Genomic DNA, 16,890 nt, shown 5'->3' on the forward strand with positions numbered 1-16,890 from the left:
CTGGGGACCCCAGTCACTGACAATCTTATCAGGCATACCGTGTAAGTGGAAGACATGTTTGACAAACAATGCCGCCAAGGCCCATGCAGAAGGTAACCGTGGGAGAGGCACCAAATGCACCATTTTAGAGAAATGGTCGGTAACTACCCAAATAATGGTGCAGCTACGGGACTTGGGTAAGCCAACCACAAAGTCCATCCCGACCATCTCCCAGGGCCTATCAGCCACCGGTAGGGGGTAAAGTAGCCCAGCAGGCGGTTGTCGAGAGGACTTATTCCTGGCGCAGGAGATGCACACCCTAATATAGTTTTCGACGTCACGGGCCATATGCGGCCACCAGTACGTCCTCGCCAGAAACTCTGATGTCCACTTGATTCCAAAATGTCCACCCACCCTGGAGAAGTGAGCCCAAGAAAGATCTTCCGGTCGCAATTTAGATGGCATGAAAGTCTTGCTCAGGGGAACAGACTCTAGCGACACCGGAGCCACAGTTCTCAGACTCTCGGAGGGGACAATTAGCCAAGGCTCCTCCTCTGATGACACCAAGGAGTGGAAGAGAGCATCAGCGCGAATGTTCTTCTCCCTGGATGGAAAATGAAGGGTGAAGTAGAACCGGGAGAAGAACAAGGACCTAAAATAAAAAATTGCTTGCTAAAACATCATTTTTGAGGAAAGTAAAATGATTTTTTATTTTCACGGCTCTGCGTTGTAAACGTCTGTGAAGCACTTGGGGGTTCAAAGTGCTCACCACATATCTAGATAAGTTCCTTGGGGGGTCTAGTTTCCAAAATGGGGTCACTTGTGGGGGGTTTCTACTGTTTAGGCACACCAGGGGCTCTGCAAACGCAACGTGACGCCCGCAGACCATTCCATCAAAGTCTGCATTTCAAAACGTCACTACTTGACTTCCGAGCCCCGACATGTGCCCAAACAGTGGTTTACCCCCACATATGGGGTATCAGCGTACTCAGGACAAACTGGGCAACAATTACTGGGGTCCAATTTCTCCTGTTACCCTTGAGAAAATAAAAAATTGCTTGCTAAAACATCATTTTTGAGGAAAGAAAAATGATTTTTTATTTTCACGGCTCTGCGTTGTAAACGTCTGTGAAGCACTTGGGGGTTCAAAGTGCTCACCACATATCTAGATAAGTTCCTTGGGGGGTCTAGTTTCCAAAATGGGGTCACTTGAGGGGGGTTTCTACTGTTTAGGCACACCAGGGGCTCTGCAAACGCAACGTGACGCCCGCAGACCATTCCATCAAAGTCTGCATTTCAAAACGTCACTACTTGACTTCCGAGCCCCGACATGTGCCCAAACAGTGGTTTACCCCCACATATGGGGTATCAGCGTACTCAGGACAAACTGGGCAACAATTACTGGGGTCCAATTTCTCCTGTTACCCTTGAGAAAATAAAAAATTGCTTGCTAAAACATCATTTTTGAGGAAAGAAAAATGATTTTTTATTTTCACGGCTCTGCGTTGTAAACGTCTGTGAAGCACTTGGGGGTTCAAAGTGCTCACCACATATCTAGATAAGTTCCTTGGGGGGTCTAGTTTCCAAAATGGGGTCACTTGTGGGGGGTTTCTACTGTTTAGGCACACCAGGGGCTCTGCAAACGCAACGTGACGCCCGCAGACCATTCCATCAAAGTCTGCATTTCAAAAGTCACTACTTCCCTTCTGAGCCCCGACGTGTGCCCAAACAGTGGTTTACCTCCACACATGGGGTATCAGCGTACTCAGGAGAAACTGGACAACAACTTTTGGGGTCCAATTTCTCCTGTAACCCTTGGGAAAATAAAAAATTCTGGGCTAAAAAATTATTTTTGAGGAAAGAAAACGTATTTATTATTTTCACTGCTCTGTGTTATAAACTTCTGTGAAGCACTTGGGGGTTCAAAGTGCTCACCTCACATCTAGATAAGTTCCTTTCGGGGTCTAGTTTCTAAAATGGGGTCACTTGTGGGGGGTTTCTACTGTTTAGCCACATCAGGGGCTCTGCAAACGCAACGTAACGCCCGCAGAGCATTCCATCAAAGTCTGCATTTCAAAATGTCACTACTTGACTTCCGAGCCCCGACATGTGCCCAAACTGTGGTTTACCCCCACATATGGGGTATCAGCGTACTCAGGAGAAACTGTACAACAACTTTTGGGGTCAAATTTCTCCTGTTACCCTTGGGAAAATAATAAATTGCAGGCTAAAAAATCATTTTAGAGAAAATAAAATTTTTATTTTATTTTCATGGCTCTGCGTTATAAACTTCTGTGAAGCACTTGGAAGTTCAAAGTCCTCACCACACATCTAGATTAGTTCCTTTGGGGGTCTAGTTTCCAAAATGGGGTCATATGTGGGGGATCTCCAATGTTTAGGCACACAGGGGCTCTCCAAACGTGACATGGTGTCCGCTAATGATTGGAGCTAATTTTCCATTTAAAAAGCCAATTGGCGTGCCTTCCCTTCCGAGCCCTGCCGTGCGCCCAAACAGTGGTTTACCCCCACATATGGGGTATCAGCGTACTCAGGACAAACTGGACAACAACATTTGTGGTCCAATTTCTCCTATTACCCTTGGCAAAATAGGAAATTCCAGGCTAAAAATCATTTTTGAGGAAAGAAAAATTATTTTTTATTTTCATGGCTCTGCATTATAAACTTCTGTGAAGCACCTGGGGGTTTAAAGTGCTCAATATGCATCTAGATAAGTTCCTTGGGGGGTCTAGTTTCCAAAATGGGGTCACTTGTGGGGGAGCTCCAATGCATAGGCACACAGGGGCTCTCTAAACGCGACATGGTGTCCGCTAACAATTGGAGCTAATTTTCAATTCAAAAAGTCAAATGGCGCGCCTTCCCTTCCGAGCCCTGCCGTGTGCCCAAACAGTGGTTTACCCCCACATATGAGGTATCGGCGTACTCGGGAGAAATTGCCCAACAAATTTTAGGATTCATTTTATCCTATTGCCCATGTGAAAATGAAAAACTGAGGCGAAAAGAATTTTTTTGTGAAAAAAAAAGTACTTTTTCATTTTTACAGATCAATTTGTGAAGCACCTGAGGGTTTAAAGTGCTCAATATGCATCTAGATAAGTTCCTTGGGGGGTCTAGTTTCCAAAATGGGGTCATTTGTGGGGGAGCTCCAATGTTTAGGCACACGGGGGCTCTCCAAACACGACATGGTGTCCGCTAACGATGGAGATAATTTTTCATTCAAAAAGTCAAATGGCGCTCCTTCCCTTCCGAACCTTACCATGTGCCCAAACAGTGGTTTACCCCCACATGTGAGGTATCAGTGTACTCATGAGAAATTGCCCAACAAATTTTAGGATCCATTTTATCCTGTTGCCCATGTGAAAATGAAAAAAATTGAGGCTAAAAGAATTTTTTTGTGAAAAAAAAGTACTTTTTCATTTTTACGGATCAATTTGTGAAGCCCCCGGGGGTTCAAAGTTCTCACTATGCATCTAGATAAGTTCCTTGGGGCGTCTAGTTTCCAAAATGGGGTCACGTGTGGGGGAGCTCCAATTTTTAGGCACACGGGGGCTCTCCAAACGTGACATGGTGTCCGCTAAAGAGTGGAGCCAATTTTTCATTCAAAAAGTCAAATGGCGCTCCTTCCCTTCCAAGCCCTGCCGTGCGCCCAAACAGTGGTTTACCCCCACATATGAGGTATCAGCGTACTCAGGACAAATTGGACAACAACTTTCGTGGTTCAGTTTCTCCTTGTACCATTGGGAAAATAAAAAAAATGTTGCTAAAAGATAATTTTTGTGACTAAAAAGTTAAATGTTCATTTTTTCCTTCCATGTTGCTTCTGCTGCTGTGAAGCACCTGAAGGGTTAAAAAACTTCTTGAATGTGGTTTTGAGCACCTTGAGGGGTGCATTTTTTAGAATGGTGTCACTTTTGGGTATTTTCAGCCATATAGACCCCTCAAACTGACTTCAAATGTGAGGTGGTCCCTAAAAAAAATGGTTTTGTAAATTTCGTTGTAAAAATGAGAAATCGCTGGTCAAATTTTAACTCTTATAACTTCCTAGCAAAAAGAAATGTTGTTTCCAAAATTGTGCTGGTGTAAAGTAGACATGTGGGAAATGTTATTTATTAACTATTTTGTGTCACATAACTCTCTGGTTTAACAGAATAAAAATTAAAAATGTGAAAATTGCGAAATTTTCAAAATTTTCGCCAAATTTCCGTTTTTATCACAAATAAATGCAGAATTTATTGACCTAAATTTACCACTAACATGAAGCCCAATATGTCACGAAAAAACAATCTCAGAACCGCTAGGATCCGTTGAAGCGTTCCTGAGTTATTACCTCATAAAGGGACACTGGTCAGAATTGCAAAAAACGGCCAGGTCATTAAGGTCAAAATAGGCTGGGTCATGAAGGGGTTAATGAACCCCATAAAGCGCTGCACTGCTTTGAGAGAATGAGGTTCCTGCCAGTCCATCACTGCTTGTAGCTTGGCAGGATCCATAGCTAATCCCCAGGCTGAGATGATACAGTATAACCCAGGAAAGGCAATGACTCCTGCTCAAACAGACACATCTCCAACTTGGCATAGAGGGAGTTTGCCTGTAGGAGGTCGAAGACTCTTCAAACATCTCCTCGGTGGGAATCTATATCTGGAGAGTAGATGAGAATATCATCCAGATAGACTACCACCGAGGTGGAGAGCATATCATGAAAGATGTCATTCACAAAGTCTTGGAAAACGGCTGGGGCATTACAGAGCCCAAAAGGCATCACCAGATACTCATAGTGCCCATCCCTGGTATTAAAAGCCGTCTTCCATTCGTCCCCTTCATGGATGTGAATCAGATTGTAAGCACCCTGCATATCTAACTTAGTAAATACCCTCGCCCCACGTAGTCTATCGAAGAGCTCAAATATCAATGGCATAGGGTACTTATTCATAAGGGTTATGGCGTTAAGAGCCCGATAGTCAATACATGGACAGAATTCTCTGTTCTTCTTTTGCACAAAGAAGAACCCCGCCCCCTGCAGGTGACACTGAGTTCCTAATGAATCCTCTTGCCAGATTTTCCTGGATGTATAGGGACATTGCCTCCATCTCCGGGAGAGACAGTGGATAGACTCATCCCCGGGGATGCTCTGACCCAGGCAAGAGATCAATAGGACATTCATAGGGGTGGTGAGGCGGTAGAGTCTCTGCAGCTCTCTTGGAGAATATGTTCCCATAAGGGGAGAGAGGTAAGATCTGCGGGTACCTCTGTTGTGGCAACCTGAACATACTCCCTCAGACATTTGCCCTCACAAGGTTTACTCTATCCCAGAATTCTCCCAGAGGACCACTCTATATGTGGAGAGTGCTAACGCAACCAAAGTATCCGTAGCAGAATCTCGTCTATTCCCTCAGGAATGACAAGAAGGGAAATGATCTCCTGATGGGATGGAGACATGGATAATGTAAACAGGATAGTCTGGTGTGTAATTTGTGAGGGCAGTGTTGACCCATTCACTACTCTTACGGTTACTGGTTTGGCTAGCATAACCAGGGGTATTGCGTTCCATTGGGCAAAAGCAGAGGACATGAAATTTCCCTCCGCCCCAGAATCCACACAAAGCTCGACCGTAAAAGTGGAAGGGCCAAAGGTAATTGTCCCCTTGAAGGACAATTTGGAGGAAAATGCCGCTGTGTCTAGTGAACCCCCTCCTACAGTTACTAGATGCGGTCGTTTCCCCTGGACATTTCTTGGTATAATGTCCTGACTGCTGATAGACATTACAGACCATGGGTATTCGAGCTGCCCGAGACTTAGGACCTGTTCGAGAAACCTCCATGGCCTCATAGGGCTTGGACGCCTGAACAGGGGACTCCAGTGGCTTGGCGAAGGTAGGTGCCAGCCGAAACCTCTGCCTACACTGGGCTCGCTCCAACCCCCGTTCGTGAAAACGGAGGTCAATGCGAGTGGATATGGCTATCAGCTCTTCCAAAGTGACAGGAATCTCCCTAGTGACCAAGGCGTCCTTCACATGGTCTGCCAGTCCTCTCCACAACACAGAGATAATGACCTTATTCGGCCACTCCAGCTCGGAAGCAAAAGTACGGAAGTGAACAGAAAAATGACTGACCATGGATGAACCCTGTGTCAAAGCCAGCAGTTGGAGCGCCAAATCATGGGTGACACGAGGTCTGAAAAGACCTGTCTCAGAGAGTCCAGAAACCTTGGGGCACTCTGCACCACATGATCGTCACGCTCCCACAGTGGCGTTGCCTACTCTAACGCCCTGCCCGACAACAGGGATACAATAAATCCCACCTTCGCCCGCTCCGTGGGAAAACGTGCAGCCAGGAGCTCAAGGTGTATGACACACTGACTCATGAATTCCCGACACAGCTTACTGTCACCAGTAAACTTATCAGGTAGCGGGAGACGGGATAAAGTCAGAGCAGGGGTGGCAGTGGACAAACTGGCTGCAGCTACACTAGCAGCCTGAACAGCGACCGTGGTAACATCCACAGCCGAGGTTGTGCGCTCCAGAGCCACCAACCTACCCTTCAGCTGCTGGATGTACCATTGTAATCACTGTTCGTCCGCCATTACTAGCCAGACCCTGGTGCTAGTGTAATGTAAGGGCTAGCGGAACGCACCAAGTAATTAGGAAGATGGTATAAGGTGCATTCGCAGCCCGGGGGGCCACCGTGCAGAGATGGAACCTGCTGCTGAGTAATGGCAGACTATATGGCGGTATAATCTGGATGCACACACTGGTTAGCTTCACCCGGTATGAAGGACGTGAACCCTATTGCATCACAGGGCCGCAGTACCTCACAAAGAGTGCAAGCAAGGAGTCACATAACACTATCCCAAGACTCAGGTAAAGAGTTCCTCTAGACCTCTTGCGCTCGACACTGTTACTGGGGTGTCTGAGTTAAACAGAAATAATAATTTAATGCACAAGAGTGCATGCAGTGCCGCTCTGGTGGACGCCACTAACCACCCAGACTTGGGTCAGGAAAGTGCTCTATTAGCGCACGGCTCCGCACTGGTGGTCACTGCAATAAGACGCTGGATCGTGTGCTAGGTGTGCTGGTAGCACGGTTGCTAGATAGCAAGCATCCACCATTCACGAGCAGTCAACAACACTAGGAAGGGGATGATTAATGAGCGACAGTCACACTTTAACACACACACGTTATCAAGTATACACTAGCGCATGGCCGAGCGACCATGCAAACCTTTAATAGCGGCAGTGCTATGGGAACTTCCAGATGGTCCAATAGGAGCCGCAACAGGACCCGAGCATGTGACCCCTGACCTCCAATGGGAGGTCATCCCATGAGCATGCTCAGTATGGGAAAAGCAGGACTTAGTCCCAGAAAGACCTGCTCACTGCTGATCAGTACTGGTTACAAAGGCAGAGCCTGGAAGGGCAGCAGTAACCAGTCGCAGAGTAACAGCTTGAGCCAGATGCTGGGACCGACGTCTCCACTGAGCAGGCTCCACTGTGGCTGGAGAAGAATGGGAGACCGCGGAGGAGATTGTAACGGGGTCTACCAAGCTGCGGTACCTCTTTCAGTACCACTGTTGTGAGTTCTGTTTTTGGGCTCCCTCTGGTGGTTACTGATGGTACTGGGTGACTTGTGTTCTCTGCGGTCTCTGGTGTCCACCTGTTCCATCAGGTTATGGGAGTTTCCTATTTAACCTGGCCTTTTTGTCATTTCCTCGCCGGCTATCAATGTAATCAGCGTGTCTTTTTACCTCTGCTCCCTGCGTCTGTTATCTTCAGGGCAAGCTAAGTTTTGATTTTCCTGTTCCACGTTTTGCTTTATTTTTGTCTTAGTCCAGCTTGCTGATATGTGATTCCTTGCTGCTGGTTGCTCTAGTGGGCTGAAATTACTCCTCATGTTCCATGAGTTGGCACATGAGTCCAAGTAATTTCAGGATGGTTTTTTGAAGGGTTTTTTGCTGACCGCGCAGTTCACTTTTGTATCCTCTGCTATCTAGCTTTAGCGGGCCTCATTTTTGCTGATTCTATTTTCATAACTACGTATGTGCTTTCCTCTCATTTCACCGTTATTACATGTGGGGGGCTGCTATTTCTGTGGGGTGTTTCTCTGGAGGCAAGTGAGGTCTGTGTTTCTTCTAATAGGGGAAGTTAATCCTTCGGCTGGCGCGAGACGTCTAGGAATCATCGTAGGCACGTTCCCCGGCTACTGCTAGTTGTGTGTTTAGGTTCAGGATCGCGGTCAGCCCAGGTTCCATCACCCTAGAGCTTGTTTTGTTTTTGTGCTTGTCCTTTTGTGATCCCCTGCCATTGGGATCATGACAGTATAGCCGGCCATAAAAAATTGGTCATCGCTTTGGCTGAAGTAGGAGGAAAAGTAGTCTGAGGAAGTTTTCTTTTTTTTTTTTTTCCCCTCCTCAGTGTTTGCTGCCTAGCCTTAATTGCAGCTTGGCTTTTTTTTTTTCCTCCTCTTAATCCTTGAATGGCTCTGACCTCAGCTGTTTATCATGGACGTCCAGAGTTTGGCTTCCAGCCTGAATAATCTTGCTGCTAAGGTTCAAAATATACAAGATTTTGTTGTACATACGCCTATGTCTGAACCTAGAATTCCTATCCCAGAGTTTTTTTCTGGAGATAGATCTAGTTTTCTGAATTTTAGGAACAATTGCAAGTTATTTCTTTCTTTGAAATCTCGCTCCTCTGGAGACCCTGCTCAGCAGGTCAAGATTGTTATATCTTTCCTGCGGGGTGACCCTCAGAATTGGGCATTTGAATTGGCACCAGGGGATCCTGCGTTGCTCAATGTGGATGCGTTTTTTCTGGCATTGGGTTTGCTCTATGAGGAACCTAACCTAGAGATTCAGGCTGAAAAAGCTTTATTGGCTCTCTCTCAGGGGCAAGATGAAGCAGAAATATATTGTCAGAAATTTCGGAAATGGTCGGTGCTTACTCAGTGGAATGAGTGCGCTCTGGCTGCAAAATTTAGAGATGGCCTTTCTGAGGCCATTAAAGATGTTATGGTGGGGTTCCCGGTGCCTACAGGTCTGAATGAGTCCATGACTATGGCTATTCAGATTGATCGGCGTTTACGGGAGCGCAAACCTGTGCACCATTTGGCGGTGTGTTCTGAACAGGCACCTGAGATAATGCAATGTGATAGAATTCAGTCCAGAAGTGAACGGCAAAATTATAGGCGGAAAAATGGATTGTGTTTTTATTGTGGTGATTCAGCTCATGTTATATCAGCATGCTCTAAACGCACAAAAAAGGTTGATAAGTCTGTTGCCATTGGTACTTTACAGTCTAAGTTCATTCTGTCTGTGACTCTGATTTGTTCATTATCATCCATTTCCGTCAATGCCTATGTGGATTCAGGCGCTGCCCTGAGTCTTATGGATTGGTCATTTGCCAATCGCTGTGGGTTTAGTCTGGAACCTCTGGAAGTTCCTATTCCTTTGAAAGGAATTGACTCTACACCTTTGGCTATGAATAAACCTCAGTACTGGACACAAGTGACCATGCGTATGACTCCCGTTCATCAGGAGGTGATTCGCTTCCTGGTACTGTATAATTTACATGATGTCTTAGTGCTTGGTCTGCCATGGTTACAAACTCATAACCCAGTCCTAGACTGGAAAACAATGTCTGTGTTAAGCTGGGGATGTCAGGGGGTTCATGATGATGCATCTCCGATTTCTATCGCTTCATCTACTCCTTCTGAGGTTCCGGTATTTTTGTCTGATTATCGGGAGGTTTTTGAGGAGCCTAAGCTCAGTTCGCTTCCTCCTCACAGGGATTGTGATTGTGCTATAGATTTGATTCCTGGCAGTAAATTCCCTAAAGGTCGTTTGTTCAATCTGTCAGTGCCAGAGCATACTGCTATGCGGAATTATGTTAAGGAGTCCTTGGAAAAGGGACATATCCGTCCATCTTCGTCCCCTTTGGGAGCAGGTTTTTTTTTCGTGGCCAAAAAACATGGTTCCTTGTGGCCTTGCATAGATTATCGTCTTTTGAATAAGATTACAGTCAAATATCAGTATCCTTTGCCATTGTTGACTGATTTGTTCGCTCGCATTAAGGGGGCTAAATGGTTCACTAAGATTGATCTTCGGGGTGCGTATAATCTTGTGCGGATAAGGCAGGGTGATGAGTGGAAAACCGCATTTAATACGCCTGAGGGCCATTTAGAGTATTTGGTGATGCCTTTTGGACTTTCTAATGCTCCTTCTGTCTTCCAGTCTTTTATGCACGATATTTTCCGTGAATATCTGGATAAATTTATTATCGTGTATTTGGATGATGTTTTTTTTTTTTTCTGATGACTGGGAGTCTCATGTTCAGCAGGTCAGGAAGGTGTTTCAGGTCCTGCGGGCCAATTCTTTGTTTGTAAAGGGTTCTAAATGTCTCTTTGGAGTCCAGAAGATTTCCTTTTTGGGGTATATTTTTTCCCCTTCTACTATTGAGATGGATCCCATCAAGGTTCAGGCTATTTGTGACTGGACGCAGCCTACATCTCTTAAGAGTCTACAGAAGTTCTTGGGCTTTGCTAATTTTTATCGTCGCTTCATAACTAATTTTTCTAGTGTTGTTAAGCCTTTGACGGATTTGACTAAGAAGGGTGCTGATGTTACTGATTGGTCTCCTGCGGCTGTGGAGGCCTTTCAGGAACTTAAGCGCCGGTTTTCTTCTGCTCCTGTGTTGCGTCAGCCAGATACGTCGCTTCCTTTTCAGGTTGAGGTTGATGCTTCCGAGATCGGAGCGGGGGCGGTTTTGTCACAGAGAAGCTCCGATGGCTCAGTGATGAAGCCATGTGCGTTCTTTTCTAGAAAATTTTCGCCCGCTGAACGGAATTATGATGTTGGTAATCGGGAGCTTTTGGCCATGAAGTGGGCATTTGAGGAGTGGCGTCATTGGCTTGAGGGTGCTAGACATCGTGTGCTGGTCTTGACTGATCACAAAAATTTGATGTACCTTGAGTCTGCCAAGCGTCTGAATCCTAGACAGGCTCATTGGTCACTGTTTTTCTCCCGTTTCAATTTTGTGGTTTCATACCTGCCAGGTTCAAAGAATGTGAAGGCGGATGCTCTTTCTAGGAGTTTTGTGCCTGACTCCCCTGGAAATTCTGAGCCCACTGGTATCCTTAGGGATGGGGTGATTTTGTCGGCTGTCTCCCCAGACTTGCGACGTGCTTTGCAGGAGTTTCAGGCGGATAAACCTGATCGTTGTCCGCCGGAAAGACTGTTTGTTCCGGATAATTGGACCAGTAGAGTCATCTCCGAGGTCCATTCTTCTGTGTTGGCAGGTCATCCTGGAATATTTGGTACTAGAGACTTGGTGGCTAGGTCTTTTTGGTGGCCTTCCTTGTCGAGGGATGTGCGTTCTTTCGTGCAGTCTTGTGGAGTTTGCGCTCGGGCTAAGCCTTGCTGTTCTCGGGCCAGTGGATTGTTGTCACCTTTGCCTATCCCGAAGAGGCCTTGGACGCACATTTCCATGGACTTTATTTCGGATCTCCCTTTCTCTGAAAAAATGTCCGTCATATGGGTTGTGTGTGACCGCTTTTCTAAGATGGTTCATCTGGTACCCTTGCCTAAGTTACCTTCCTCCTCTGAGTTGGTCCCTCTGTTTTTTCAAAACGTGGTCCGTTTGCATGGCATTCCGGAGAACATCGTTTCTGACAGGGGATCCCAGTTTGTGTCTAGATTTTGGCGGACGTTCTGTGCTAAGATGGGCATTGATTTGTCCTTTTCGTCTGCATTCCATCCCCAGACGAATGGCCAGACGGAACGAACTAATCAGACTTTAGAAACTTATTTAAGGTGTTTTGTTTCTGGTGATCAAGATGACTGGGTTTCCTTTTTGCCGCTTGCAGAGTTTGCCCTTAATAATCGGGCTAGTTCTGCTACCTTGGTTTCGCCTTTCTTTTGTAATTCGGGGTTTCATCCTCGTTTTTCCTCTGGTCAGGTGGAGCCTTCTGATTGTCCTGGAGTGGACATGGTGGTGGATAGGTTGCATCGGATTTGGAGTCATGTGGTGGACAATTTGAAGTTGTCCCAGGAGAGGGCTCAGCAGTTTGCTAATCGCCGTCGCCGCGTGGGTCCTCGACTTCTTGTTGGGGACTTGGTGTGGTTGTCTTCTCGTTTTGTTCCTATGAAGGTCTCTTCTCCTAAGTTCAAGCCTCGGTTCATTGGTCCCTATAGGATCTTGGAAATTCTTAACCCTGTGTCGTTTCGTTTGGATCTCCTGGCATCGTTTGCTATTCATAATGTGTTCCATCGGTCGTTGTTGCGGAAGTATGAGGTACCGGCTATTGTTCCTTCGCTTGAGCCTCCTGTTCCGGTGCTGGTGGAGGGTGAATTGGAGTATGTTGTGGAGAAGATCTTGGATTCTCGTGTTTCCAGACGGAAACTCCAGTATTTGGTCAAGTGGAAGGGTTATGGTCAGGAGGATAATTCTTGGGTGATTGCCTCTGATGTTCATGCTGCCGATTTGGTCCGTGCTTTTCATAGGGCTCATCCTGGTCGCCCTGGTGGTTCTCGTGAGGGTTCGGTGACCCCTCCTCAAGGGTGGGGTACTGTTGTGAGTTCTGTTTTTGGGCTCCCTCTGGTGGTTACTGATGGTACTGGGTGACTTGTGTTCTCTGCGGTCTCTGGTGTCCACCTGTTCCATCAGGTTATGGGAGTTTCCTATTTAACCTGGCCTTTTTGTCATTTCCTCGCCGGCTATCAATGTAATCAGCGTGTCTTTTTACCTCTGCTCCCTGCGTCTGTTATCTTCAGGGCAAGCTAAGTTTTGATTTTCCTGTTCCACGTTTTGCTTTATTTTTGTCTTAGTCCAGCTTGCTGATATGTGATTCCTTGCTGCTGGTTGCTCTAGTGGGCTGAAATTACTCCTCATGTTCCATGAGTTGGCACATGAGTCCAAGTAATTTCAGGATGGTTTTTTGAAGGGTTTTTCACTGACCGCGCAGTTCACTTTTGTATCCTCTGCTATCTAGCTTTAGCGGGCCTCATTTTTGCTGATTCTATTTTCATAACTACGTATGTGCTTTCCTCTCATTTCACCGTTATTACATGTGGGGGGCTGCTATTTCTGTGGGGTGTTTCTCTGGAGGCAAGTGAGGTCTGTGTTTCTTCTAATAGGGGAAGTTAATCCTTCGGCTGGCGCGAGACGTCTAGGAATCATCGTAGGCACGTTCCCCGGCTACTGCTAGTTGTGTGTTTAGGTTCAGGATCGCGGTCAGCCCAGGTTCCATCACCCTAGAGCTTGTTTTGTTTTTGTGCTTGTCCTTTTGTGATCCCCTGCCATTGGGATCATGACATACCACCCCGTGTTTCAGGAGGTCCTCTCTGCTTTGGCTGGAGTCTGAATGAAGGACGCTGGCTGGAATTGCTTGGTTACATGGGCGCATATAAAAGATCACTGCTTCTCCACGTATTTCCAGTCTGACAACACTTTACTCACAGGACACAGAATATATCACACAGATACAGATATAGAAAAGCGGCAGGCCAAACATACATTACAATAGCCGCAGGTGGCCGGAACCTGCCGATATTTACTGTGGGAATTACAAAGGTGGGGGGCGGACAAAAGGGGAATATCGTGTCCCCTCTGCCCAGGGGCGCAGCTTGTGGGCTGATGCATTAGGGACATGCATCTCACATGGAACCTATTATACATACATATAACTGCACAACATATTCTGGGTGCTGAGTGGTTCCGTAACACGTAACAGAGATGGTTCGAGATTCCCCCTGTGCAGAGGCGGGAACTCGACACCTAACATAGGGTCACATTTTTTTTTCCTTTCCATTCTAAAAATAAACACCAAACAGAACGCAGACGGACCCCGTATAAATCAAAGGAACCCCTCTGCCTTATTTGATACACAAATGGGAGGAAACTAATTCCTTTTATCTGTTCCAATCTGCTACTAAAAATAGGGCAGACAAGCAGACATATGAACATGGCCTCTTTTGCCAGAAATATTACCACTATTGTCTATGGACTTTATAGAACCAAAAACACATGGGCTACTTGCATAGTGAACAAGTCTGTAGAAATCTGTTCACACCACTAGGGTTGAGCGACTTTTACTTTTATAGGATCGGGTCGGGTTTCACGAAACCTGACTTTCTCAAAAGTCGGGTCGAGTGAAATCGGCCGATCCTATAGAAAAGTCGGGGTCGGCGGAAACACGAAACCCAATGCAGTGCAAAGGGATACTAATGGTTCCCAGGGTCTGAAGGAGAGGAAACTCTCCTTCAGGCCCTTGGATCCATATTTAAGTGTAAAATAAAGAATTAAAATAAAAATATTGCTATACTTACCCTCTGACGCGCCCTGGTACTAACCGGCAGCCTTCCTTCCTTAGAATCAGCGCGTGAAGGACCTTAGATGAAGTCGCGGCTTGTGATTGGTCGCGCGACCGCCCATGTGACCGCTCACGCGACAAATCACAAGCCGCGACGTCACCGAAGGTCCTTCAAGCGCTGATTCTTAGGAAGGAAGGCTGCCGGAAAGAAGCAGGGCGCGTCCGAGGGTGAGTATATACCTAATAGGAATATACTCACCCTGATATAAAAAGTTGCTCTTTAGAAATGCACCATTCCTCAGTATTCGAAAATCCGAAAGGGAAAGAAGTGATGTGCTCCTGGACACAGAAGATGAGCACACCCGTTTAAGTTTACTACTGGTCTCGAGAGCCCGATATAAGTTTTGTTATCCACTTTTGCACTGTACTACTGTGTCCCAGTATGACAAGTTTTTTTTAATTCTTTAGGTGTCACTCCAATGCGCACATTTGCATTAATATGGGTGTCATCTTTACTTGTTATTGTCGGGATCTTCACAACAGCAGCTTTATGTATTGTAAGGTAAGTGCTATACACGGTTTCCCTGTGGCAGCTGAAGCATATACAGCTATTATACTGTATGTTAAAAATATGTTTCCTTTGAAAAGTAATTAGCAGTTCTAAGTAAATATAATATAAAGTTTATAAAAAAATGATAAATCATACTGTTCCTGTTATTCAGTCCTTACATCAACAGCTCCTAACACAATAGGATGCCCTCAGAGCTCCCCATAGAGTAGGTTGTCCCCAAACAGTAGGATGTTCCATACACCTCCCTCAAACAGTATGATGTCCCTACAAAGCCCTCTCCACAGAACATTCCCACAAAGCCTCCGACATAGTTTGGTGTCCCCAGCTATTTCAATGTTGGATTCTTTAAAGAATTGCTCTCATCCTGTTCTTTTTTTAGGAGAGCCTGTCTACCAGACACCTGACTTCCTTTTTTGAGGGGACAGGTGCTCCTATTTAATTGAAAGTTTCATCACCTGCCCGAACTATACCCTATAAGCAGGTTTCTTACATCATTTACAGTCAAATGTAGTTCTCACTGGAAACTCCCATCAGCTGCCCCTTCTCGCAAACATGTTATGAGACTTTTAGCTTTTATGTCTTTCCCAGCGTGCTACCCATAACACAGTTTATCAAAGTATTGTACATGAAAAAGGAGAATATTAGACCAAAAATGAAACCTTAAGAAAAATGTTAAACTAAATTTGTGTCTATAAGACTAGTTAATACTAAAAAAATATAGAACATAGAAAAATATTAACCCTTCTGTATCTCTGGCAAGCTTCAGTGTAGTGCTTAGAAGCTTAATAGACAGGAGATTGTAAGCACCGCCATGTTCAGCCACCTCTGCTGGACTAGTATCCTTGGAAATTAGCTATAACCATCAAGAAAGGTAAACTGACAACATCTGAGGAATAGTAAATTAGGGAAACAAAAAGCGCATATAGGGTCTTATCCTCAGATTAAGTGCGGTTTTAAACAGGGAGCTGCTCACCTGATGGTATAAAGCAAAAGCATGTGCATATGGGCTGTTGCAGATCCAAGGGCCGCCCACGTGACCTTCTCAGAGACGTTGTACAGGATAGTTTGTGGATTAAGTCTGCGCTGCCACAATGATACAGATTCGAATGTAATGAAAAACTCTGGTGGTTTATTCAACATGTTTCAAGGTCTATCTCAATAATCTGTCACATGACCATCTTCCCATTTGAAAAAAAAATAAAGTTGGATCCAAAATTGCCGACTTCAAAATGGCCGCCATGGTAACCACCAACTAATGTGTCACAAAAAGGAAGTTGATATCACCAGCCATTCCCATTTTATTTAGGTGTATCCATATAAATGGCCCACCCTGTATAATAAATTAACAAAGTGCTTGTATTTGCAAGCATTATCAAGCAATACTTTTTAACAAAGATCAGAATATCTCTTTAATATCTGCCATTACAGAAAGTTCATCATCATTGTAAATAGTACTGCAGAAATGCCTACTTAGATATATTTAGTTCCATGAATAGCTGGACAGGGTTGAAATGTGTATGTGGACATAGATGTGTCTAAATCAACAATAAAGAGAAGTCTGGGTGCAAATTATTGGTAAGCCGTAGAAACAGTAAGTTTCCTAAAATGAACATGAGAAGTAAGTCAGATATCAAAGCCAAACATCATTTGGCTAGAGGAAGGTCAGTATAAAAGTTTCAATGAGTTTCAGACGGATGTTTGCACTGGATATCACATAACCAAACAGAAGCCCCATATTCCTTCGACTGAATGTATAGCTCAGTGATAATTGTGCTGGATTATAGACAGAGAGTAAACTTTGTGTGACACAGATGCCTTACCATTAAGCCATAGGTTCATTATTTATTCAATTAGATATTTAGCTAGTATAATAAGCAAAGAATAAGCTAGGTGTCAGATATCAAAGTAAAATGTCAGAGTCAAATATCAAACTCAGTTATCAAAGTCATATCTCAGTCAGATGTCAAGGTCAGATGAAAAGTAGCATTAAACAGACAGCATGCTGTCCACATCTGTCAAGTA

The 16,890-nt window shown here is 45.2% G+C and overlaps 1 protein-coding gene across 1 annotated transcript in view; it reads left to right on the forward strand.

Annotated features, from left to right (window-relative positions):
• The window catches only part of CD226 (CD226 molecule), a 126,503-nt gene that overhangs the window by 92,526 nt on the left and 17,087 nt on the right, over nt 1–16,890 (forward strand). Inside the window, exon 4 of the mRNA XM_069728941.1 lies at nt 14,766–14,859. Within this exon, the coding sequence (XP_069585042.1) occupies nt 14,766–14,859 (94 nt within the window). The remainder of the gene's footprint in view (nt 1–14,765; nt 14,860–16,890) is intronic.

Source organism: Ranitomeya imitator, chromosome 6 (genome assembly GCF_032444005.1).
Source record: "Ranitomeya imitator isolate aRanImi1 chromosome 6, aRanImi1.pri, whole genome shotgun sequence".
Taxonomy (NCBI): Eukaryota; Metazoa; Chordata; class Amphibia; order Anura; family Dendrobatidae; genus Ranitomeya; species Ranitomeya imitator.